The 27,126-nt window shown below is 43.9% G+C and overlaps 1 protein-coding gene across 1 annotated transcript in view; it reads right to left on the reverse strand.

The window, feature by feature from the left end:
• Positions 1 to 6,199: 6,199 nt before the first annotated feature.
• zgc:158376 (uncharacterized protein LOC100101643 homolog) overlaps positions 6,200 to 27,126 on the reverse strand; it is a 30,046-nt gene continuing 9,119 nt past the window's right edge. The window contains exons 3-11 of the mRNA XM_036552650.1: positions 25,336 to 25,479; positions 24,215 to 24,301; positions 23,917 to 24,099; positions 21,317 to 21,349; positions 19,658 to 20,856; positions 11,906 to 12,069; positions 10,806 to 10,967; positions 8,519 to 8,737; positions 6,200 to 6,415 (exon numbers count right to left, since the gene is read on the reverse strand). Of these exons, the coding sequence (XP_036408543.1) occupies positions 6,258 to 6,415; positions 8,519 to 8,737; positions 10,806 to 10,967; positions 11,906 to 12,069; positions 19,658 to 20,856; positions 21,317 to 21,349; positions 23,917 to 24,099; positions 24,215 to 24,301; positions 25,336 to 25,479 (2,349 nt within the window). The 3' untranslated portion in view covers positions 6,200 to 6,257. The remainder of the gene's footprint in view (positions 6,416 to 8,518; positions 8,738 to 10,805; positions 10,968 to 11,905; positions 12,070 to 19,657; positions 20,857 to 21,316; positions 21,350 to 23,916; positions 24,100 to 24,214; positions 24,302 to 25,335; positions 25,480 to 27,126) is intronic.

Consider the following 27,126-nt stretch of genomic DNA (forward strand, 5'->3'; position numbering starts at 1 on the left):
CAAAACACTGATGTTCCGTGGAGTAAAATATTTCTGTGTGTTTATACTTAACATTAATGAACAAACTGGCTTGAGTGTATGGCCAAGGCTGACTGCTAGAATGGGGGCAAGACGGGGCGAATATTCATTTGGAGATTGCAGAGCGTAACTGTGAATTACCCAAGTCTTCAAGTATGCTTTAACTGCTTTCAAGCATTTCAACATGGCCTTCTGCAATGTTTGAATTGCCATGTGCTTTTATTTCTTAATAAAGATTTCATTATTCTTAATTGACAAAGACAAAAGGAAGAGACTTAATGCACCTATTAATATTAATTAATATAAATAATCACATTCACATCCCAATCTTGGCAGTTGGTGCAGGACAAGAGCATACCTGAATACAGAACATAGTTTGCACTCTATCAATGTATGCTTCTGCGGATGTGATAACATTTTTAATACAAATGGGCGTTTGCAATTAACATCTAATTTGCTCAACTTCTGTTAAGTTGAAAGGATATTGCAGTCTCTTGCAGCATTGATTAAACCCTTCAGTTTCATCTTAAAATTTCTTGGTTAATTACCAAAATACACTCCATCACCAGTTTGATGGAAAATAGCCAACTTTACTCTGAAAATTAATTCCAGATACTAATTACTGTTCAGAAACAAACTGTGTGTGTGAACTTTGAACAAAAAAAAAAAACCTTTACTGTCAATCAAAACCAGTGTTTTCATCAAAACTGAAAACTGTAAAAGTCTCTTTATTAAAATGTTTTATTGAACAAATTAAAATTGTGTTTCTTTGTGAATACAGAGGTGGCAGAGGGAGATCATGTGGAGTTTGGTAATGGAAATGTAGCGAGGGGATTTTAGGGAGATGGAGGTGTAGGAGGGACGTCGTTGGGAGATGGGGTGTGGCAGAGGGTTACAGGGAGGTGGAGGCATGGCAGGGGGTTACAGGGAGGAGGAGGCATGGCAGGGGGGCTGCAGGGAGGTGGAGGCATGGCAGGGGGTTACAGGGAGGTGGAGGCATGGCAGAGGATTACAGGGAGGAGAAGGCATGGCGGGGGGGTGCAGGAAGGAGGAGGAGGCATGGCAGGGGGTTACAGGGAGGAGGAGGCATGGCAGGGGGTTACAGGGAGGTGGAGGCATGGCAGGGGGTTACAGGGAGGTGGAGGCATGGCAGGGGGGCTGCAGGGAGGAGGAGGCATGGCAGGGGGGCTGCAGGGAGGTGGAGGCATGGCAGGGGGTTACAGGGAGGAGGAGGCATGGCAGGGGGTTACAGGGAGGTGGAGGCATGGCAGGGGGGCTGCAGGGAGGTGGAGGCATGGCAGGGGGGCTGCAGGGAGGTGGAGGCATGGCAGGGGGTTACAGGGAGGAGGAGGCATGGCAGGGGGTTACAGGGAGGTGGAGGCATGGCAGGGGGGGTGCAGGGAGGAGGCGGCATGGCAGGGGGGGTCCAGAAAGGAGGAGGAGGCATGGCAGGGGGGCTGCAGGGAGGTGGAGGCATGGCAGGGGGGCTGCAGGGAGGTGGAGGCATGGCAGGGGGGGTCCAGAAAGGAGGAGGAGGCATGGCAGGGGGTTACAGGGAGGAGGAGGCATGGCAGGGGGTTACAGGGAGGAGGAGGCATGGCAGGGGGCTGCAGGGAGGAGGTGGTGTAGGAGGCAGCACACACTGACAAGACACTTACTGTTGCATTTCATGGAGTTCGGGAACCTTTGAGGTGATTTTTTACCGTTCCTCCTGGCCGAATTGCTGTGGGTCCTCGTTTTGGTTCCGTTTCTTAAATTCAGACTAAAAACGGTCAATTGGACCGAGGTCTGAAGACTGAAAAGACCATTTGAAAACATTTATTTTGTGCTCAGTTGACCATTTGTAGCAGATTAGGATGAATGCTTTGGTTCTTTGTCATGCCCGAAAACATTGTTTCAACATATTATTCCAGTGCTCCAGTTGCAAGTCCAGCTGCAACTTCTCATTCCACTTCTCTTTTATTAATAATTATAATTTTATCATATTATGAGATATATGCAAGTAATGTTTAAGTGACTATCAATAATATGTCAATTGCTCCTGGAAGCCAGCAGTTTTCTAAAGATACCATTCAGCCTGACTTCTTTCAGGGATAATACCTTTAGGTTGCTCTTGTTTGGGAAATTCTTACATGAATCTGAATCTGAACACAAGAATTAAAAAAAAAAAAAAAAAACGTTCACACCTGTGTGCTATACTTAATGAAAACTTTTAAATATGATACTTTGCATATTGCTGCACACTGTCTAAATAATTGATCACAACCTTATTCATTACTCCTTGAAGTCCTTAAAATGGCTCTGTTCAATGAACAGGCTTTTTGATTCTTATCAAGAGAGAATCAACCCTGGATCTCCCTATAGGAAAAGGCACAGCATTTTATTCACAGCACATGCAAAGCAAAAATTGCAATTGAATTATACAAACAACAATGAACCAGTGAAACTCAAATATAGTAAAAACAACCCATTGTCTTTATTTAGTTTGTCATTTTACAGTGGTCATTCTTTTAAGTAGCTGCCTTGATTCTTCTTTTTACAGTCAAACTATTTTTTCATTCAGTTCATTCCTTGAATCTTTTAGAGTTGAATATCTACTCTTCATCCAGTTATTTTTTTATTTTTCGTTTCTTCCTCATTTTGATCAACACAATGGAAGAAATTATGAACAAATGATAAAAAAAGAAATGGATAAAATGCCCCTGATTAAAGACTGCTGGAATTTGGCAAGAGTTCAAAAAATATTGGTCCAGTCCAGTGCATTCGTCTGGTTCAACAGGTTTCAGTAGGGTGTAACACAGGAAAATACAATACTGTCCAGGGTTGGGATCCATTCTGCATTGGAAAGATGGGGCCAGTTCAAGTATGACCACGAGCAGAATTGAACATTGAATTGGAATTGCATGGATTGGAATTCAGTTTGAACAGAATCTGATACTGTGACCTGCAAGTTATCAATTCCATTTATGTCCACTTTAGTGCCATTCCCAGATTTCCGCAATGAAAGTAGTTGGCAGTGAATTGCTTGAAAACTCTTCATATTTCATCATTTACTTGATACATGTATTGTACTGCATAATACACGTGGGGTTATTATAAAAGACAAACTGAGAACTGCAATTCATTTTACAGCTGTTGTAAGAATTTCATCTGATTGGATTGGAATATTGGAAGAATTTCGCCAGGTTACACTAAAGTTACCTTACTAAGAGGTCTCCCCTCCCATGAGTACTGCTGCTCGGTCTGAGGAGCTTTGTCCGAAACACAAAATGTAAACAAATGGCAAAATGATGAAGACCATTTTGACAAGCATTCCCGACATTTCTCTCGTTTTAAGTCTCAATGTCCCACATTTTGAAAATACAAGAAAGTCCTTTCCCTCTTGATACAATTCCGGGACCTATTAAGAAGATAATGGCAAACTCCAAAGCTCCAAAACTCCAACTCCAAATGGTGACCAAAGCTGCAATTTACTTTGATAATTCCGGCACAGGGAGATCAGGACAGAAACCAGACTGTATGCTGGAATAATAGAAACCAGTGCCAACCAATGGCAGTATTTCGGTCATTAAGAGTGCAAGCAAGGGCATTAGGTGAGAAGTTTGTGTAACGTCCAACTACATGGAGTGAGTTGGGATTAGGGATTAGTTGCACATATAACTTGTGGAAATTAAGGTATTTAAATGAAACATTTTGATGCATCTCTTACTTTTGCACTGGTTTTAGCTTGCACAATGGGAACATGTGACCTACTTAAATTTTCACTAACAAGGGCTATTGTTGAACTTCTCTCATTGAAAAAAAATAAAGCAAACTTAAAGAAACACTTAGGATAGCCATGAATTCTGTTTTATAACGATTACTTCTGATTTGTCTTATACGACAGACAACAGTCTGGATGAGCTATGCAGTGTCTAACAGGCCCAGCTGAATAAAAGTGAGAAAACGTTTTAAAATAAAACTCACTTAAACCAAGCTATTGCCCTGATCTGACCAACTGCCATTCTAAGTTTTCCAAGTATTACTGCTGCACTTTTAGTTTGCGAACAAATGTCATTTGCGGATTTCATTTGCAAAAGTAATCCAGAACGGCATTTGTCTCAGACATTCATTTTCCAAGATAACCGCTTAAATGCGAGCTTTGTGCATGTGATGGTTTTTTTTTATTGTGTGTGAAATAGGCTTTTGATGACCACAGCTTTAATGCCTTCTCGGTGCCTGTCGGTTCGTCAGAGCTTCGAGAGAGAATTCACTTGCACTGCGATTGGTCAAGTGATGTTGCCATGGTAATCTATACTGGAATTTTGAGAGTGAGAATAATGCGACTGGAACTGAAATGGAATTGATAAGAATGGAACTGCACTGGAGCTGAACTGGGAAAAGAAAAACTGATTTGGAACTGAATAAAGGGAATTCAGCACAGCTGGGATACACTCCAGGCTATGGAGATCCACCTCAGTCTAACATGGTCAGCACCAGTGCAGCCCACAAAAATGGATTTGCACAGTTCAGAGGAGTTAAGAGCAACACAGTTCCACAAGAACAACCCAGAGGAGAACCACATCCCAACCCGGTCTGGACCACTGTAACCTTTGTCCAAGAGCGCAAATGAACCCCAAACCAGTCCCATGCTAATCAAACCAGTCCCATACAATACAAACTGATCTAAACCCAGACAAGACATTCTTGACCAGTAGAATACTTTTCAGTGCAGCCCTGAACCAGCTCTTCAAAAACTCAGTTCAGGAGAGTTGTTTCAGTTCAAATTGTCACCAGTACAGTAAAATTACATAACAGTTCAGTCCAACAGTGTCCCGCTCAACCATTCAAAAACACCGTGCGCGCCGGGAGGCTGAGACGTTAAAAAGTCCAGTCTATGATCTTACAGACCTGCACGATCCTATTTCAAGCTAGTGCAGTTCAGCCTCCCCTCCTTTTTTTTTTTTTTTTTTTTTTTTAAATACAGGATAGCTCCTACAGCTCCGTTCAGTCTTGTGTATTATCGCCTGAAACGGTCCAGCACAGTTTGGCCTCTGAGTATCTCGTCCAGTCCCCTTCGGTCCTCTCCAGTCCGGTCCAGTCTAGTCCGGTCCAGTGGCCAAGTACAGTGTGTACAGTCAAGTACGGTCCAGTTCAGTGCATTGTCAAATTGGTTTTTCCTCTGTGTTACGGACACACAAAACACTGACAGTGCAGGCTGCAAGAGAGAGAGATAAAGACAGGGGGGAAGCGACTGGGTGAGAGTCCACAAAGGAGAGCAAGAGTGCTGAAGAGAGTGACAGAGTGTCAGATCCCTGATAATGGCGTGTGGGGCATGGGGGGAGGGGGGGCAGCAGGCAGAAGGTGGTGGTGGTAAGGTGGGGGGGACCCCAAAGAGAGAAAAGGGGGGGTGGGGGTGGGGTGGGTGAAATAGGGGGTCTCCAGCATTGTTCAGAAATGACCACACACTCTCCTGGAGCTAAGGACAGAGGCTGTGATTGCAGTAGTGTGTTGAGGCTTGGCTTGGCTTGGTCCGTCGGCTGTTTGGCGGCCTCTCCTGAGCTGGACTTGACTGTGCTGGGGTTCCACTGTCCAGGTTCTCCCCTCGGTCGTGGGGAGGGGGGTGATGGAGGGGCAGTGGGATTGATGATTATGGAGGGGGACAGACCTCCCGCTCTCTCTCAGTGTATCAGAAACACTGTCACCCTTGTACACTTGATTTCTCTCTCACACATACACACACACACACAAACAAACACACACACACAACCTGCCCAGCATCCGTGCACCAGGATTGGATGTATACAGCCTGTTATTCAGTACATTCTTTTGTGGCTTACATCAGAGGGATGTTTCTCAAATGGAGTGCAAATATGCAAGTTCAAGACAGCTGAATATCATTATTATAAAGATCTGATGGAGGGCGACCAGGAGGAGGGGGGTGTAGTATGGCCATTTACAGTAAACTACATTTATATACACACCTGGTGTACAGATACTGAATATGTACATGCTTTCTCTCAAAGCCCATCCACAATGTTCAACCAGGAAACTGTTGCGATGGACCAGGCTCTCTTTCTTCTCTCTCTGTCACTCTCACTCTCTCTCCCAGCAAGTGCCTGTGGTTCTTTCCCTGTCTCTCTCTCCCTGAGGGCCGTCCTCTCAGTGCCAGCGTCTGGGGGGGGGATTTGGGGGGGTGCGGTGGAGGGGAGGGGGATCGGGGTGGGGGTTGTGCGCGCGCTCGCGCGTGGGCGGAGCCGTTAGCTGTTCTTGAGCAGAAGTCTGTCCTCGGGGCAGGAGAAGGTGAGCAGCTGGCAGACCTCGGGGGCGAGCAGGCAGCAGGAGCGCAGGTCCACGCTCTGCAGAGAGGCACAGCGGCGCAGCAGGGGCAGGCACTGCTCTGTCACCTTCACACAGCCTGCATGGGGGACGACCACAAAAACACCACACGGTCACAGCTGGAACTGCAGCGGGCTGCGTACACGCCCTAAGAGAGGGAGCTTCACCGCGCCCGCCCCAAAACCTAACGTATCCGGTTAAATTCAAAAGGTAGGACATTAGTGAGTGCAATGAGGCAGGGCATGTATGTATTCACGCTGGTGTGGGAAACAGACTCCACAGAGGGAGGAGGACACTCGATCTGTGAATGCACAGATAGTGTTGCTACATTTGCATGTGTATTACAGACTGTAAAGGCAGCACCCCAGAGCTCCACAGGTCCAATCAGGCAGAGACACCCCACCGGGCCTAATTAAATGTAAATGTATCTTCTCTGACTAAAAGCGAACCAAACTTTGTACCTGTTGAACACTTTGCTACATGCCTGGCTTCCCATGGCCGGTTGTGTAATTAAACTATCGGGTCTGTCTCTTCATCTACACGGAGAGCATTTTTATTAACCAACACTAGGTAGCCAGCTGCTAAAACAGCCTAACACCGCTGGCTTGCACCTTTAATACAAGCCAGAAATTGCTACTGTGTCGCCATATACCTACAGGTACATATGCCGTAGTTGCTACAATGAGCCTAATTTTGTAAAAGCATACATAAATCCGCAAACCTATTCAGAAAGGACAAGTAATGCTATGCGTTACATTTCACGAAATGTTGGTCTGTGTTGTTCTACGCTTAAAAACACGTCTCAGACTGACTACAGTTGAATGCTGTTTGGGACTACAGTTTGTTGGGAGGAGGGCAACATTTTTCAATTGAGAATGATTCAGTAATTGAAAACAGTCCAAATGCTTGTTTGAGACGATAAAAAAAACTCCCCAACTGAGGAAGAGAACATTCTAAATGACTCATTGTTTTTTTGCAGAGTGTTAATGTTCAGACACTGCTCCTTAAAAAGAATTTGGAGCACTCACACGCAAGATCTGTGACTCCCTGTGTGCAGTCATATTAAACAATGCATGTACAAGCTTCTGTTCGGAACACAGCAAACCCTTAAAATAAAATGGAACAGTGACTCCCCGCTGGTCATAAAGAATTCTCAGAGCCAGTGACACATTGAATCTATGTATGCTAAAAATGAAAGTGTTCCAGCAGGGTTTCTCTTTCACCTAATGTGCTTGTGTTCAGTGAGTTACCATGCTAACGCATTATAATCATTGTTTCCCAGGCTAAAGTTGGCGTTTTCTGTATTGCACAGAGACATACGATACATGCCTACACATTTGCTGAGAGCATATTTCAGGGCTGCTTCTGACCTACTTCACCTTAGTGACTGCCGACTGGAACAGACCTTAATGCAGATGGTATATTTTCCAAACTCCAAATTCAGCGCTTTAGGGGTAATTTTGGAGCGCAGCTTTTGTACTCTGTGTGGAGGCTAATTCTGAATCCACTTTGAGATAACTCCTTTAATTCCTCCTGATTTCAGTCTCATAATGAGTCACTCATGCAGTACTTTATCAAACGCTTTTTTTTTTTTTTGAAAATCCAAATATTTAATATCAGAGTTGGCACATTTTGTACATTCCTCCAAGAAGTCTAGGAGCAATCTCCCTCTGCCCAACTGCTTTTGACCATGCCTTATGATACTGTTTCTTCCCCACAGTAATTTAGATTAGGTGGGCACCTCACAGTTTTGCGCACAGAAGACAAGAAACCCATATTTCACACAGCTTGGTGGCCATATTGGATTCTGTGACATCTGCTTACAAAGAATTTCCAGGGAAATGGGAGATAGAGATGTTGTGACTAAGCCACGATATAAGCACCCAGGCTTCTCTACAAACCCACGGGCTGCAAGTAATTCATGCCGGAATCACTGCTATAGGATTTTGTGGTCTGCAACTTCTGATTTGACAGTTTTGCAATTTTGTGCTTTCAGCTCTCAGCCTAAACTCAGAATGCCTGAGAAGAATTAAGTATAACTTCACCAGGAAGGAGATGATGTCTGGTGAAAACACTGACAAACCTGTGATAAAGAACAAGTAACTGAGGATAATCATCTGTGATAATGGAAACACCTGATATTGTTAAGTACGTTTTTTTTCCCCATGTTGTCAGCTCTCACCTGCCAGATTGATGTGAGTGAGACTATCCCTTATTGGGGAGATGGGAGAGGTCAGCATTTGGATGGTCTGGTCAGTGATATTACAGCACTGACTCAGGTCCAGCTTGGTCAAGTGGGGCAGGTAGCGTACAAGCAGGCGGGACGAGCTGTCCGTCACGTCCAGCCCGGCCAATCGCAGCTCCGTCACATTCTGGAAACGCCCACGGTTCTCGCTGTGACCTGAGATCGGGAGAAGGGGAAGAGGGAGGAAAAAATTAGCTCATACAATCCGTTACAGAATGAATTCACATTAGAGGCCTGCTGTTTGCAGATGTGATCTGGAGTATCCAGCAGTGGGACACAACTGGCTTCCTCCTGCTGGAATATGGCAGGCTTACATTGGCCAAGGTTCCTCCTACTGAACCCATCCACAATGAGGAGGCGTTTCCTTTGGACTTTTTTATAGCCTCTATATGAGCATGGCAGTCACACCGGCCCACCACAGACCCCCATATGCCACCAAAGTGGTTGTCTGATTTGTGCACAGAACTAATGGATATTTTGAATGACTGGATTCCATTTGGTTCCATTCAGCTGTTTGTTTTCTGTTCCACCATTTTCCTGGAGTTTCTTGTGACTGCATTTTCCTAGGGTCACAGAAACATGTCGCCGACCCCCCACTTTTCCAGTAATCTCAAAGGCACATATTTAGTTTTGCCCAGTGTTTTGTCCAGGGTCCAAATACAGTCACATCTGTGCAGTGTTCTAACAGGTGCATATCCAGTCACTGTTCTTTTATTTTTCCCCTCACTGACATAGTCAAGGCTCAAACAAAGTGAAAATAATAGAAAGTTTATCCTTTATCATTTATCGCTCTTGCCTTTATTGTTTTTAAAATCTGATGCATCCATGGATCAATACATTTTTCAACATCCCAATTTTCTTGCCTGCATGATGTGATGTGACTGACCCTGTCATCTGTCATGCAGTGACCCATGCTGAACCGGTCTGTGGCACTCAAAAATACTCCAGGCCCAACATCAAAATGTTGCAGAGAAATGTTAATTTGTGCTTCAGACAACTGTGCTTAATGTTTAATGAAGCCCTGTAAACCAAGTGAGCGGAGGGTGGTTTGTTATGAGTTCAGTGCTCATCCTCTCCATCAGCCAGTGGAATTCAACAAAATGAGTCTCTACCCTTCGGTCACATCCACATGTTTAAAACATCCTGGCATCCGATACAAGAATGGATTTGCTAGTTAGCTGTGGGATCATATGCGATGGAATATTGTACGCGTCTTGTAAAATGAACCATGCACTTCAGTCACTGGTGTGCAAAATTTTTTTCCCCAGTTATAACAGTCATGACTGTAGGCAAGTCCCTTTGTGCCTGGCAAAAAAAAAAAAATGGCCGCTTCAACTCATAACAAAACCATTTTAGTTCCTTCTTGGCGTCCCCTGAAAGGGGAAATATTAGTTTGCGGTTTTCTAGTGCTAACTTAGCTGTGTTCAGCTGCCGTGTTCTTGTGAAGGGGAAAAGCAGGAGCTGCCTGCACACAGCTGCACTTGCAGCTCCCCTCTCCTGTGTGTGCCCATCTGGCCGAGCGTAGGCCTCCTCCGCTGCCGTCATCCGCCATCTTACCAAAGAATTTAGCAATACACTGCCGCAAAGACAAAACCCTCTATGGCCTTCTAAGGGCAAAAAGGGTGACATATTTTCCTTGTCATGGCATGATAACTATCTGAGGTATTTTCTTAAATATAACTCATATCGTGACATGTTACGTGACACACAAATTGCTAAATGTTTAATACTGAGCATTAAATTGGGCATTAAATGAGAAATTAGAGCATGAATAATATACATTTAAGGCCGCAGCAAATTTGTAACCCTACCTCAAGTAGCTTGCTGCTGTAACACAACTGATTTCAAGTGTCCAAATGTCCTAACAGGAATTGGCGTTTGGATAAAATTTTAGGCTAACTGATAGCACACCGATCAGCTATCAATAGCTTATTATTCCCTCTCCAATGCCTCAAAACAGATGAGGAACCAGTAGCAGCAGTAACTGAATCATGATGTCATAAAAAAGCACTTTTAGGAATTCAAAGCTGATTTTATTTTTCCTGAAAAAAAGAAAATCTGAAATTTGGTAACTAGAACCCATATAGAACACTAACAGCTAATTAAATCACAATGCCGTGTCACGTACTGTGAGCGTATGGTTGCATGCATGGCTGGTGTTCAGACAAGCTTTTGTGTGTGCAGCATGTTGAAGCAGCGTGCAGACAAACGCAGCATCACAGACCTGCACGTGCATCAGCAGGGGGCGCCAGCAGCTCCCTCAGGTGCGAGTCCTTCAGGTCCTCCACCCTGCTGAGGTCCAGGAGACGCAGGCAGGGGCATGCCGCTTGGCACAGTGCAGACACGCAGGACCAGGAACAGCCCGACACGATCAGCTCTTCCAGACCTGAGGAGAGGAGCGAGCGCTCGTATTCACTCATACTCAACACTGCTTAGTACTGACACACACCACACTAGTGGCACTCTCCACACTGCTAACTACTGATACTACACGCACTCTCCACACTGCGAACTACTGACACACACCACACTACTGGCATTCTCCACACTGCTAACTACTGACACACACCACACTACTGGCATTCTCCACACTGCTAACTACTGACACACACCACACTACTGGCATTCTCCACACTGCTAACTACTGACACACACCACACTACTGGCATTCTCCACACTGCTAACTACTGACACACACTACACTACTGGCATTCTCCACACTGCTAACTACTGACACACACCACACTACTGGCATTCTCCACACTGCTAACTACTGACACACACCACACTACTGGCACTCTCCACACTACTAACTACTGATACTACTTTCATTCCCCACACTGCTAACTACTGATAAACACCACACCTCACGCACTCTCCACACTGCTAACACACTACACCAGTGGCACTCTCCACACTGCTAACTACTGATACACACCACAACTCTCCACACTACTTATTACAGGCACACACTACTAACTACCGAGACACTACACATGATACACACCACACTACTGTCTATTGAGTGTTACACCTGACCACTGCTGACTACTGACATACTATACTTCTAACACACACCTTACTGACTACTGACATGCCATACTACTAACTGCTGATACACTGCACCACTGACACACACTACACAGAATTACACAAGATGAAAGTTATCATCACACACACTGCTAGGAGTGAATGTGTTTTAGTCTTCAGCACTGTGTTTCATGGTGGGTTTTCATAACATCAGAGGGTCAATGGCAAGAACAGGCCATTCGACTCACCCAGGCAATTTTCAATAAAGTGTGTGCAGGCTGGAGAGTGGCCTACCCTGTAAACGATTGATAAGCCACATGAGCTGCTTCTTGGAGATGTTGGTATAGCCCAGGTCCAGGGAAATGGGCTGCCGGCGGATTATACCACTCAGCATGGAGGGGGTGATCGAGCGCTGTCTACTCAGGTCAATCTGAGTCCACAGCCTTTTGTCGCAACACCTGGGATAGGGAGGGAGAGAGGGGAAGGGAGGTGAGTAGAAGAAAAGCAGACGAACGTTAGGCAAGGAAAGCAAATTAAAATAATGCATTTTAGCGTTGCTCCAGACCACCGCATCAAAAACTGTTCAGCTGCTCACACATGGAAACCCCACAAGAAAACAAACCTTTGTCAGAATGCTAGAATGGCATTATTTGCTTTAGCTGTGCTGAAAATGTTACATCACAACATCCATTCTCAAGATTACATTATACAAGCAAGAATAATATAAAAATGCAACCCTGCCTTATTTTTGCAAAAACTAGTCATTCCAATTCATGGTCATGTTATTTTTACATATAACACCGAACACATTTTTTTTAAAGATTCTAGCACTGATATCAAACACTGCATTAACATACATACTACAGTAACGAAAATCATAATTCACTTTTTTTTTGGGGTGACTTTTGTCTGTAGAGAGGATTTGTGTAACCAGCAGCCTGTAATTTGCACTAAACTATCCATCAATCAAACAACCCTGCAACGTCTTGTACATTTTCTGTGTAAAACCTGTGCTTTTCTATTATAGGGCCTATTTGAGACCGAGCAGGAGCACTAGCGTTCAAGGTCAGATGGTCCATTTAGCATGGAGTATGATTAAAAATCATTCAGAATGGCAGGAGAACAGGAATGCAGAAAATTCATATTTTGAGTTCAAACGTCACCCTAACAATGACAGAAATTAAATAAAAGCAAGAGCCATCACTGAACTGCCAACAGGCACTTAGCTTTTTATGTAATATGTGGACATTTACTTAGCAGTGAGTTGGCATTTTTACATATTGGCTTAAAAAACAAAACAAAATAAAAAAAAAAACAACCAAAAAACAAAATACAATTCCCCAATTATTCAGTCTGTTCTCAATACCCGTATGCTGCAAAAAAAAAATAAAAAAAATACACTAGTATATCAACACATGGCATATATAGCACCCTAAACATCTGTTCATGCACCTGGCTGAAACCACAAAAAGCATGACATACAAACACAACATTACATTAATGATATGCCTTAATCTTAATATCACTGAGCAGCGCTCCAGTCATACTGTTCATAGATATTATTGATTATTTATTCACACCACCTGTAGGTAAAGGGTCACCACAGGCTGGGAAATGACGATAAAATTATTCACAAAAAGCTGGATCTACTGCTTTCTACTGCAGGATCCATTCTTGTTTTTAAAATTTAAGGCAACTGGTAACAATGGCAACCGTGCCAAGAAGAGGATGCGTGGGTATCTTGCCACCCGTGAGACGAGAGGTTTGGGAGGCAACCACAAATCTAAATCCGACTGGGAGAATGGTCAAGAATGCCCTCTCACAAGTGCCAGAGCCTCTTACAACAGAACAGGAAGTGTCTTGTCAGCGTAATTCATACCAGAGGAGGATCTACATAATACCAATTACAGGTTTGTTAATAATGCGTTTCTCTGCCTTTTGGTCACTCTTATTTCTTTTGGTGTGCATTTTACAATGTGCCAACTCATTACTTTCTGAACTGTTTTTTATATGGTCTATTTCGTAAAATGGCTTAGTCTCTCTTAAAATCCAATGAAAAGATTTATTCACCATCTGTGGAGACTGCTCGCTGAACTTTTTTTTAATGGTATAAATTTATTATGATTGGGAGTTGAATTTGCACTGCAATGTTCAGAATATTCTGTCTAGCCCAAGTCCAAATGAAAGAAAATTATATTAGTTCTTCATTCCACAACCTAAACACATACTTTTGAAAGATTTAATACTACACACAGTTTCAGTTTTGCTCAGCAGGAGTGTGGTAGGCTGAGAAGTTTAAATTTAAGTGCAAACAACTAGTGTAAGTGCTGTAAACAATGTTGATTGCTTGGGAAAAAAAAATATATAGGTTTAACACTGCTCCAAACATTATTCTCCAGAAGCTACCATTACCAACAGTATAACTTCAAATTAAACACATTTCACAACACATAACAGCATTTGTTCAACCTAACTAACCGAACAGCCAGGCCTTGCCTCTGCAACACTATGCATACCTGGAAACCCAACCAGAAACCAGAAGGTCAGGAACTGAATTTTCCCCACAGAGGAACTGTTAAACACAGGTTACGTTCATTAACAAGGGCTGGAATTAAAATTCTTCTAAAATCATGGCTAATACTAATCTAAATGTGTGTACATTTAAATGCACAAACTCATGATGTACAGGATAGTTAACCAGTGTTATGGCATGCACTGCGTGATGTTTTGGGAATAACTGGACACAGCTTTTCCCAAATGCCTAAAGCCCTTTATAAAACATACCAAAGGTCAGGTTGATTAATAAAAGTACCAACGGCAGAATGGCTTTAAGTTTGCAACTTATCAGGCAAAATTTAAATATACTGTTCACTGAAGAAAACGAGAATTGCAAAGCATGTACAGAATTTAGGGCATCAGAAAAGCCATCTTCAGTGGTACGTGAGACAGAAAATCCTTCCCTGAACCACCTCTTAAATTCAAGCAAAAAAAAATTCTGTGTATTCGCTTTTCAGCGTATTGGTTATTAGGGTGCCCTCTGCTTGTAAGAAATACTGATGTATCAATCAAGTGCATATTGTCATCAAAAACAGCGAAACAGAATCATTCCTGTACTAACGTGGTTTAAAAACTCTACTGTAAAAATAAAATCCATTTGCACAGCAGAATCAATCTGGGCTCACTTACGACAAGTAATATGATACTCAAAGGAGCGCAATGGCGCATAACTGAAAAGAAATCAGTTGCAGTTTGAATACAGTGTCTCCCTTACATCATGTCAGTTACCAAAGCACCTAGAACATAAAGTGCACACACTTTGCCAGGATTCCATGCCAGCTAAGATATCAGACACCACTTCTGAAATGATGCCTTCTTGCATCTTAGGATACTCTGAGGCCAAAATAAGAAACGCAGCAGAAAGTGGGTATTCCATAGCTAATGCTGTCTACGATTCTCTGAAGAACTAAGAAGAAGTCACATCATAAAACCAAATGCATAGAGGCAAGGCATTGCAGCTCCAATTACCAAGGAGACACTGAAAAATGAAATGGGTTCACCTATGATTTTAGGTTTTCATTTATTTGGAGACACTGACTGGGCCTCTGCAAAGATCAAAATGTCCCCTATAATTCACATCGTAACGTTCAAATAATTAACACATTGTGATTTTTACTTATTTCATAAGAGACTGTATAAAAATACTGAATTAGGTTTGCTCCATGTTTTAGGAAACCAGATAAAGATATTTCTCAATTCAGACATAAACATCCATTTTACACTCTCCACTATCTTCAAATGGTGTAAGTTGTAATTAACAGTTGTAATTAAATGAGACATTCTTGGGGGAAAATGAATGAAATATTTTCATATGCATTATTGTTTTTACTGTGACCTGAATTCAAGCTTTTGTTTGTTTCTAACTGAAACCTGGAATGGGTGGGGCAACCTGAAAAATCACTCTGATATGTATGCAGAATGTGGTTCCTGGTCTCAGTTCTTTATCGTAAAAAATAAATGATGACCTTACTTCATTTATTTAGCTGCAAATCAGTGAGATGAACTTAGAGTAACATTTTATTACATACGCTTAAAAGTCTCAGTATTGCGGGAGCACAATGAGAAATCAACTTCATTTCTGAACTTCAGAGACAGCTCAGAAATGAACTAAAATCTTCCCAGACTGGGAAAAAAGAATGTACACATGTATACATAGACAACAGTCACTAGTGGCTTATGGAAAAAACATTCAAAAATCCTCTTCTTATTACATGAACCATTGAATCTTGAATAAAAATACAAGTTTCAATGTCAGCTTTGAAGCACTGGAAAAACTGGTCATTCCCAAAGATGTCGCCCGTAAAGTATTTTTCCCATTCATTTTCTATTGAATGTATACCACAACTAAGAAATGGTCACAGACCTACATTATCCCATACCTGCTGTACCAGGTTGGCAGCCAATTAGTCTCATATTTTTCAAACCAAAATCAATGACAAGTTGTTGGCCCTGCTGACTTCAGCATGACAACCACTCAAACGTGATACACATACCTTGATTGTTAGAAAAATTACAGTACACTAAAAAATTACACTACAGACTTCACAGTTTACATGCCATCCATTTATAAAATTGGATATTTACTAAGGCAATTTGGGTGTAGTGCAATGGTACAACAGCAGTCCCGAACACAATCAAACCAGTAACCTTTACAAGCCCTGCTCTGTATAACAATGCCACACTGCTAAAAATGGTAAAAAATATATGAACATATGGAGTCCCTAATTCATACGACAGGTTGCCAGACAATGGATCAACCCACTTCAGCCACACCTTCGACCCTGTGTGGGGTGCTGATCCTCAATGAGTACTGCAAATTATACCTGAGGCACCAGTCTTCCAAAAGTTACCAAACACTTTTGGTTTTACCCCCTCCTCCATGACTCGTATTAACCTCTCTAAAAAGAGAAACTCAGCATTTTTACTAAGTTTAGGTCAAAAGAAATAAAATAGGGGAAGTGTTAGTCACAGACTTGTCGAGTGTGAATTATTTCAAAAATAACAGTGATCAATAACAGCCAGTCAGTAACAAGATGCCTCAAAAAAACTGAAGCAAAACTGTGGTAACAGTGTAAGCTGTTGGAGAGGGCACAGATGCTTTGATGGATCATGCCTCCTCAAATATCAGAGCTCATTTGTTCTGTTGCTGTATCTCTGTTAGAGCACACAAGCCAATGAGAGACGCAACAGTAAAGCGAAAATAAAACTAAACAATCCCCAAAATAGTCATCATTATTGATGATTGGCAACACCAATCTTTTTTTTTCTCTGTAACTGACTTCCGGTCCAGACCCTTAACTAGTCTTAACTGCCACCTATCACCAGAATACTACAATTCAATCATTTAATTTGTGTTCCTTTATGCCTGTGCATACAGCCTACATGTAAAAGTCCAGTGTAATCAGACACATCCAGAAAGCAATCCCATGAAAATTAAACCAAATTATTTGAGTATCTTGACATTTTACATCTGGTATGTGTCATCTGTCAAACGCAAAGCTCATAATATCTTGCTGCCTGAGTAATCATGACAGATTCTTCTCAAAAAATATGTCCAAAAAGAAAAGCACCTCAGAGTAAAAAAAAAAAAAAAAAAAAAAATCCTCTCAAGGAACGACCCAGAAGAAGATCCAGTGTTGCTCTGTCTCATTTTGCATTTGATGGCTTTAAAAACCACTCTGACTGGCTCGTGATACCAATCTTGTTTGACAAAAGAGATTCCGCTCGGAGTTCAGTTAGAGGGCCGTGGAGGAATAATTCATTTGAATTTTTGTCAGTTGGCCCAAATTTCCACGAGGAGTAGAGTTTTAAGTGTTTTATGCACAATTACAGATGTGCCCATTTCAACTGCACATTGCAAAGACAGTTGATACTATTCCTCAACATCATCGTAACATTGTGGAGCCAAGTCAGTTCTCCCTTTCTTCCACTAGATGGAGAAATGAGGAACAGGTCACAGCACACCCATTTACAGAAGTGCAAAAGAAACACTATATTTTCACCCACAGTGTCAGATAATTAAAGTAGATAATAACCTTTCAGTATATGCCCATGTAATGGCTGGGCATTACAAAGTAAAAACTTTCATTCTGTTTGTGTCAGGGAATGAACCATTTTGGGAATCGGAAACTAATGCCCAAAATGAACAAAATATTCTGAGAAGCAAAATCCAGGCATTGAAACAAAATCTGATTTTGAATGTTCCAGGATAAAGTTGTCCTTTAAAACTTATGAGCTAACAACTTTACACAAATACACTGCAACAAGGGAAATGTCTGTGAAAAATCCCACACAGACCAGCAATCAGAACAGCATCTATAAACGGTCAGGTATCCTTCCGAGTTGCAACTAGGGAGACACCATGATACAACACACTCTGCCAGGATGTTCACACTCCTGGGCTCCCTTAATCATATCCAAAGTCCTACAAGTGCTTTTTGTGCCACAAGAGGGATGGCAGGTTTGCATTCCAGCGATTCCTAGCTATAGCAGCTAGCTATTCTGTAACATTTCACATCAAATGTGAAACACACTGTGAACCACAAACACCCCAACATCACTGCTGTGTGCTGTGAGACCACTTTATGGTAAATACGGCTATGGCTTAACAATGCTGCAATTGTTTTGTCATGATAGCTAGTTTTTTGTAATCGATTCATTTGTAAATGATAGCTAGCTTTTTTAGCTGTCATGGCTTTAGTTGAGAATGTTTTCACGGTAATGAAGGTTGCGCTTTGCAATGATATTAGACAAAGCAAGCAGGCCGATATGAACACATGCATTAAATAAAATGAATGGCAGCAAAAGGGAATCCAAGTGATGTGACTGTACACCCACTGAGGCCAGGGAAAATACTCTGGGTCAAACAAACAGCTGTCACACCCAACGGACGTTAACATCAGTAAACATTCATAAAAGTGTTTGTGAAGAGCAACTGTGGCAATCGGGGTTCTACTTTCACTTTTGAACAGCATGAAAAGAGAACTCGGTGTACTTCACAGAGTGGGGGAAAAAGAGCGATGAATGCAATGATAGCTTTTCAGCTAGTCAGCTAGCAAAGTGAGTGTCTTGTGTGGAGAACACAAGTATGACACAGATGCGCACGCTGTGTGAGGTGACGGCACATCAGCGACACGTGTTGCAGGAAACGTTACAGGGTGCGAGTCCTTTCTGGCGTGGCGCACACATAATAATCCAAATTCGGCGGACAGCTGTGATGTTGGGAAGAGAAAAACCGCTGAGCACGCTAAACAGGCGGCTGTTGTGACATGTGGGCATAAAAGGCCCCATCTTTTCATTACTGTGGGGAAACTAACTGCTAATTGCTAATTGCCGAGGCTTTCAGCGAGTCAGATATTAATGGGGCATTACCATCAGGAGCAGTTTTAGCTCCCGTTTCCACAGCCACTGTACGGCAGGCATACACCATACAAGGCATCGTCATTAATGCAGAGAGAGTGCAGTGAGAATTACCCTTGCCTCTGCACAACCCAGAGAGCACAGTGTTCTGCTAGATGTTGATAGCATCATAATACCCAGTCATTATCTGAAGGAAAGGTACTTTTCCTAGTGGTAGAGGATAGTTCAGGCACTTACTTTGGAACTGCAGACCCCGTGCAATTCAGATATCTGTCAGCGAGACCACTACTTTTGATGATGGTAATGCCTCAAGCCATAAAGCAGCATTTAATAGTGCTTTTCGCATTCTCAAGGTCTCAACCTGTCCTAACATTTTCCATACAATTCATGATTTCAGTGTCACTTGTACGCCACAACAAGAGCTCTCACAAGCGGGGAAAGTCTTTAAGTTTAATTCCTAGTTTTTAATGCTGCTCTCTAGTTCTGTCTCAATATTCTGTTCGTCTCTTCAACCAACAATTCTTCAAAGAATCTGTAGAACAAAAAGAACTTTGAAAGACAGAAGCACACCGGGTTCAAACTCCGCCGCCTCATTCTGCCCCCCCCCCCCCCCAACGCTCCGGAACTCACCACCGGCTCCAGGTTCGGCACACCCTCATGCAGACACAGAGCTCCCGCTGGCTGAGGTGCTGGAAGACTCTGAGCCACACGTCCCGCTGCATGACGTGTGACTCGCCGCAGTCCAGGGGCAGGCAGTGGGGTTCGGGGCAGGCCGGGGGGGGGCGTACCAGGTGCCTCTCCATCTGCATGGGCCGGGGGGGCGAGGGCACGGCGGGAGGGCTGCGCTTGAGCAGCTGGGAGCGGCGCGCCAGCCGGGACGGCTGCAGGCTGGGGGACGAGGCGGCGGCCGGGCTCCCCGCGGACGAGTTGGAGGAGCCGGTGGTGGGGCCCACCGAGCTGCCCCCGTTGGTGCTGTTCTTTTGCTGGTTGAGGCCGGGCGGGCCCTGCTGCCGGCCGCTGTGGACCTTGTTGCCCCGGCTGGCCCCCTTGCTGCGCCGGTGGTTGGAGCCGCCGACGGCGTTCCTCTCCTGGGCCGCCCGGTCCCGCACGCCCGCCCGTGTCCGCCCGTTGCGCGTCTCCGAGCCGTTGCTGTGCTTGCCGGAGCCCCCCTCGGGCGTGATGAGGGGGGTGTGGACCGAGGAAGGGGAGGCCTGGGTGGAGGAGAGCGGGGAGGGCGGGGGCGAAAGGGGCTGCTTCCGGCCTCTCTCCTCCTCCTTCTCCTCCCCGCCCTCCTCGACAGTCACCGGCTTGCGCCCCCGCGGGGCGGCGCCGCCGTCGCTCCTCCGCCGGGGCCTGTCGCCCTCGGCCGCGTCCTCGGCGTCCCGGCCCTCCTCCGCGCCCCTCTCCCCCTCCCCCTCCGAGTCCTCGCTGGCGCTGAAGCCCAGCTCCGCCAGCCGCCGGTAGCGCTCGCGGTTGCGGTCCCGCGTGCGGCCTGCCAGGCTGTTGCTGTTGTTGCCGTAGGCGGCGGGGGAGCCGGGCTCCGAGCTGCCGCAGCCCTCCGAGCTGGAGTGTGAGTCGGAGGCCGAGTCCGACTCCGAGCTGGACGAGCTGGACGAGCTGGACTCCTGCACGCGCTCCAACAGCTGGCACATGCGCTTGAAGCGCTCCAGCTTCTCCCGCTGGTGCGAGCGCTGGTCCGCGGGCTGGCTGGCCGGCGCCGCCAGGGCGTGGGAGGGGCCGCTGGCGGGGCCCCCTGACCCCTGGCCTGAGCTGGAGGAGGAGTTGGACCCAATGAACACGCCCGCATCTGAAGAGTTGAGTTTCTGTTTCTACAAGAGAGAGGAGAGATTACGCAATACATCAGTACAAAAAAAAAAAATTCTAGATCTTTCTTGGTGAAAATGATTATAATTTTCAGACTGGCTGGTAGTTTCGCCTGCTTCTTTCGATGTCTTTTTAATGGTCTGACGCATTTCTCACAAAAATCGAAAAACAAGATATCAGAAAACAAAAATCTATGTACTAGATCTTTTTTATGCTTTAACAATTTTAAATGCTACACTTGAATCTTAACAGCATACTCAGAGAGAGAATTGATATGTTCACAAATAATTAAGTTTATTCCAGAAAATGAGGGTCTTAAAGGTTCAAACCTTTACATAATCTTTTCAATAATTCTTTGTTCTTTTTGAGTCAGGGGTATGAAAATGAGGACAGTGTGTGTGCATGTGTGTATATATATATAAAATGTCCAAAAGCTTTTTGATTGGACATGAATGACAGAAGTACCTTTTTCAAGTGTTTTTCTCTGCCTCCTTTCATCTGAGGGAGAGAGAGAGGAAGAAATCAGGGCCACAGATATTAGTCTGATTGGTACAGTTACTGTCCTTGGAAATCACTAAAATCAGGGCCACAGGCATTATTCTGATCTATGGGACTACCGTCCTTTTACGATCACTGAAATCAGGGCCACAGAGATCCGTCAGATGGATGGAGTTACTGACATTCGTTACATTAACAGATAAAAAATTTTTGCAGCCAGGTTTTTTTTCCCCCGCACCTGAGCAAGTCAGCCCAAGAAGCGGTCATAACTTATTTCCATTAAATGCATTTGCAGAGAATAAACTGACCTACTTATTCCAGTGAAGGTGCGTGCACATTCTTTGGTGATGGAGATTGCAACTTTGAGGTTTAAATGAACAGCCCAGACTGATGTATCCGGGCAGCTCAACCTTAAAGGCGACCATACCGCAACTTGCAAGTTAAAATGCAGGCGGGGCAATGCAGATGACACAGTGCAAAGGGGAATCAGGTAAACACGCCCTATGAGAACCCCCTCACCTTAATCAACAATCATATATTACGCTGTATCTGCCAGAGGCAAAATAGGAGTTTAAGCCGTCTCCATATTCACAGCAGACAGAACTAGACGGGAGCAAACAGTTTATCCAGTTCAATGCTAAGATTGCATGAAATTGCTACTGAAGTTTTTTTTGTTTACATTAGGGTTAGTCACTAGCAGTAGTATTAGTACATACTGCTATTAGTCAGAGTAGTGCTATTACTAGGTGTCAGGATATTCGCCTTTTGGTTTGTTTCGGTTTATTCCATACACGAGAACAGCTGCGGAGTTACATATGCTAGTGACCCCCCATGACGTACTCCTCTACCTAATGTTGATTGCCCCTTCTTTGTTAATAAAGCTTGTGCTTTTCAAGTTATACACCCTTTAAGACCTGTTCCAGTGACTCACTGAGAGAGATGATTTAGGAAACTGCAATGCCTGGTACTACATAGAGTCCCATGGAACACAAAAGATGTATATATTCAATGCTGGCTGTTTGTATGTTTCCCAATAGGCTTTGCGTCTGTGGCATCAGGTTGACAAGATTGACCACTTACATTCACCATTACATACCATTTATCATTACAATTCTGTTAATAGAATGATCAGTGTAAATGAACAAAAATTAAATAATGCTTAATCAGGGATAGTAACTTGAAAACACTGTTTGCTAGCAAGCTAACCAGACTTAAAGTATTGTGTAGCTATTTAAGTAGATTTAATTTACAGTAAAGTTATAGCTTGTTAGCTGTTCATTTTAGAAATGTAACTCTGAATCGCATGTACTTGGTAGGTAGCACAGTTTAAGCTAGACTGGTGGTCAGAAAGAGAGAGGACTGACCACTGGAATGTTGTCAATATAGCTAGCAACATTCCTTCTCATCCTGTCAGCTAACTATGTTCATCGAGGAGGAATACACTTTTACCAAGTAAGGTTAGCTAGACCGCTAATTTACCTTGTGTCAGCTGACAAGGTATCTTTCATATCCTCCGATTCATAAAAGGTACAACAACATTTCTCACTCTCTGTTGAACTATCTATCTGTGTTAGTTGTTATCAGGAAGGGAGAAGTGAGCGGCTTCTCATGTTCTGACCCCAATGCAGCAAGTCAGTGATTGCTAGTATAGCTGCGTTCTACTGTCTCTCCTTGTCAAAATTGTATTGTTTTTGTTTTGCAATTGGACCAGGGGTGGTTTGTTCCTTAGGGCGGTCGGGCGACGTACCACCAAAGGGGGAAAGGGAGGGAATTTTTCTATCACATTCTACCACAGTGTTACGCTAGCTGTGACTGTTCTAGACAGTTTGTCCCGCCTCTGATTATCATAGTCCAATCAGTGTCAAGTCGTGTTTCGTGGAGTACCGCCCCTTTCGGGCGATTTCAGTCTGGTTGAAAATCGCCCAGATAGGCTTTCATGTTGAGGCAATTTTTTTTCAAACTGCAAGCACTGCAATGCAATCTGTATGGGTTCCGGGTGGGCTTGCACTAACGTGCTTTCATCATACGTAACCTGGTGTAGGGATCGCCAGGGCAGCCAGCGATCTTGTCACATTCAAGGTCAACATGGCTAATGTTACCTCAACTCAGAGCAACTCATACCGTTCAGTCATCGTAGTAATCAGGATAAACTGGCAACCTAAGAATTAGGACCACCTAGACCGAATTTAAACATCTAAAACATTTAAGTATCTACAAAGGGAGGGAAATCATAACCAGGGATTTTCGCGGAGCTGGTATGAGCAGAAAACGTGGCTAGCACGCTGCAAAGTAGCTAATGCTTTGTTTGCAATGTGACAATGTCAAGTTGTCTTATACTTATATTGTGTAACAGCATTAGCATGATGGAGTATGTATCATTTTTTCCACTTTCTTCTTAGTTTAAGAAGCTAGGTAATTCTGTGTGGCTTCAACCAACAGACAGTTATTTGCTACCTAACTGTCTGTGTTTGTATAGCTGCCTGTTATTACAAGCTGATCACGCTGATGTTGATAGATTCTCCTTTTCCTGCCAAAAGCGTAAACACCTATACGGTCACGCAGCTGACCTTCTTTTTGGGTCCGCTGTCCTGAGGAATCTCCCTCTCCTTCTTGCGTTTGTGGCCCTCCTGCTTGACCCCATCCTCCAGAGACAGGGCCTTTTTCCTGCTGGGAGGGGGGTCGTCAGTCAGCTTCCACCTCCCCACCTCCCCATTATCCATGCGCCTCTTCCCTGAGCCGTCGCCCTGGTCCTGGAGGAAGGAAACGTGGCATCAAAGCTCTGTTTAAGGCAGCAACTAAACGCTCCTTCAGGTTTACACATATAAAAAGATAAAAAACTGGCAGGGTAGAAACCTCATAGCTCACCTTGCTGGTCTTGCCTTCCTTGTGACACTTGGGACATTCCCAGCAGTTTGGGATTTCATCGTTAATGATCCCCTCGGCTTTACCCATCTGCAGGGCCATGGGGGACACGTAAGGATTAACAGGCATGGATATGAAACCAAAGCATTCAACACAAGATTGTCACAATATCCTCATCCGGAGAGTGAAGGAAGTGGCAGCAGAAGCCTCTCCAGTACTCTTAACCCGGTCACACAATAACCTCCTGGATGACACCCTCACTCCACCACCCAAAATCACCAGAGGTACAACTGTGCATATTTGTACAAGGGACCCATACCGAACGCCCTTTATTTCAGTTACACATTATGCATACAGTGTGCTGTAATTAAAAGAACTGGCTGACGTGCCATTTTCTCTGCAATTTGCAGGTGGAAATACAGAGCTGAAGTTACAGTGGTGCCAGTATTTATTCACGAGTAACAGAATGACTACCATTGGTTTTGGGTGGAAAAGCAGTCTTTAAGAGAGTATCAGGAGGTGTGTGACGTGGCTGAATAATGAGTTTCAGGCCTTGTTGGCAAATTTGTAAGATTACAGGAAATATTTTTGGGAAGCTGCAATTTTGCAGGTGACAGTAAAAAGGTATATTATTCCCTGTAATCAGTATGGTCCAGTCCATTTCTGAATTATATTTCAGCTCTGGTGTAGAGAGAAATCTGTTTTGCAGGCAGACAAGGTATGACTTTCATTTCAAAATGCTTTGATCAAGCCCTCTGACCAACTTTGATCGTGTCCTTTTTTCACTTTTTACATGTAACAGTTTCCTGAAGTACAACGTGAACCCTGGCCTACAAACAAAGGTATGTATCAGAATGTGAATGCCCCCAAAAATAACTTCCACTACAGTCTCTAACTATCTTTCTCACAGAGTCCGACACAGATCCATACATGACACAAAACCCCACAGATATACACCATTAAACCCCACAGACAATCACCATTTAAACCCCATACACAGTCAGTGCATGAACTTGAATAAACCCAAAGACACCACCAGGACAGACTTCTGCCCCTGCACGCACGCACGCACACACACACGCGCACACACACACACACACACACACACACACGCGCGCACACACCTTTAGACAGCCCGGATGGATGATCTCATTGCAGATGGTGCACTCCATGAGAGACAGGCTGAACTTCTCTTCCTCGCTGTCCACTGTGTCCTCCTTGCCTGCCTCTCCACAGGACAGACACACGGCCGTGTGGGGCAGCACCGGCTGCAGGAGGGGGGAGAGCACGCATCAACCAACCAGCGTGTGTCACTTCCTGCTCCTTCACTTACTTCGGTTTGTTCACCGTTTGTTGAGCATGTGCATTGTTTGAGAAGGTAATTTTAAGGAGCTTTGCAACACATGTGCAACACCATCAGAGTGGAAACTGCAGTACAAGCACAGATATTTAATTTTTCATTACCAGATATTCAGGTTCTCACGCCTCCCTATGAAAACACTGTCTCTGCTACTGTTGCCCACGTGTTCTGACTGCTTGGCTCATTACAAACATTTTTGAAGGGGTGTGGTATAAAACAAGATCCATGGCAACGTACAGGAAGGCAGACAGCACTGGGGCTGTCTGTTACCCACCAGGACCTTCTAGAGGACAACGTAAGGAACGCAGGACCTGAATATCTGGTCATAATAGAATGCCTTCAGTATCGTTGCCAGTGAAGTAGCTGCAAGCATAAGTTTAAGTATGGTGCTAGTCTTGGTACCACTCGTGCTGTATTACTGATTTAGTGGAATTTATTTGTGTGGTAAACACTTAAAGATTTACATTTTAATTACATTTAAATTGCCCTGAATTAAAAGCCATAGTAAATCAGAAACAGCTTGCCAGACAGTTCTTTTAAAAAAATGAAGCGTTAAGCTTCTGTTTGCACTGGGCTGATTTTGTCCTAGAGGTTCTGGTGAGAAAATCAGAATGATTCAGCAGTATTTCTTACAGGCTGGCTGAGGTCTGGTTCAGGTCTTCATTTCAGAACTCCTCATCAAATGAAATTTTAAAATGGTTGTGCACTGATACAGATTCTCAGGGCTGAAGGCAACAGCCGATGTTCCTTCAAAGATATCTGCCAATTCGGGCACTGAATACTTCAGATGGTTTTGTTTCATATGCAAGTCTTTGGGCAATTTAAATTCCCCAAGAGCTTTGCAATTCTTCCAGGCAACACACACGTCACCTAAACGGGTGCAGAAAACAATCTATGCAAGATATTATGAGGTATAAAATCCTTCATTAAGCTTCAAATTAAAACATTTCTATGATCTGTACTTTCAGCTCCCTAGTCATTTCATTAGCAGTTCATTTAAGTGGATCAGCTGGCACAGTATAAGCAAACAGATATGAGAGACGCAAGAATAATTATACCAGCCAAAAATAACAAAAGAATAACATCGACCGCATGAACTGATTGCACTTCAAGGATCCGTTCTGTAGGATCTCATTTATTCATTTTGCAACATTCTCTAAGCAATTTAGCATCTGAATGCATTTCAGCAGGGGGAGAAGATGCCTGCGTGTCTGCATGTGACAGAGATGTAAAACATAACTGAAATGGCCCCAGCTGTAACTGAGCTGCTGGGCATTTCACTCAACTGTTTTTTTTTTTTTTTTTTGCGATTTGAAATCTACATCAATTCTCTTTGCGGCTGAAGTAAAGATGGACATCAGAGACTCATCTGGGCTCCAAGTGTCCTTCATGAAGCTCACTGCTGAAACGTTATTAAGGGGGACAAATGGATGTGCCTGGCGACTGCAGCGGTATAACAGGATCGGGCGTGTTCAACGACCGGAGGTTCAAACCATCAGTGGCAAACAGAAATCATTGCAGGACCCATCATCCAACATGGCAACCACACCATGCA

The sequence above is a fragment of the Megalops cyprinoides genome, chromosome 19 (assembly GCF_013368585.1).
Source record: "Megalops cyprinoides isolate fMegCyp1 chromosome 19, fMegCyp1.pri, whole genome shotgun sequence".
In the NCBI taxonomy this organism is placed as follows: Eukaryota; Metazoa; Chordata; class Actinopteri; order Elopiformes; family Megalopidae; genus Megalops; species Megalops cyprinoides.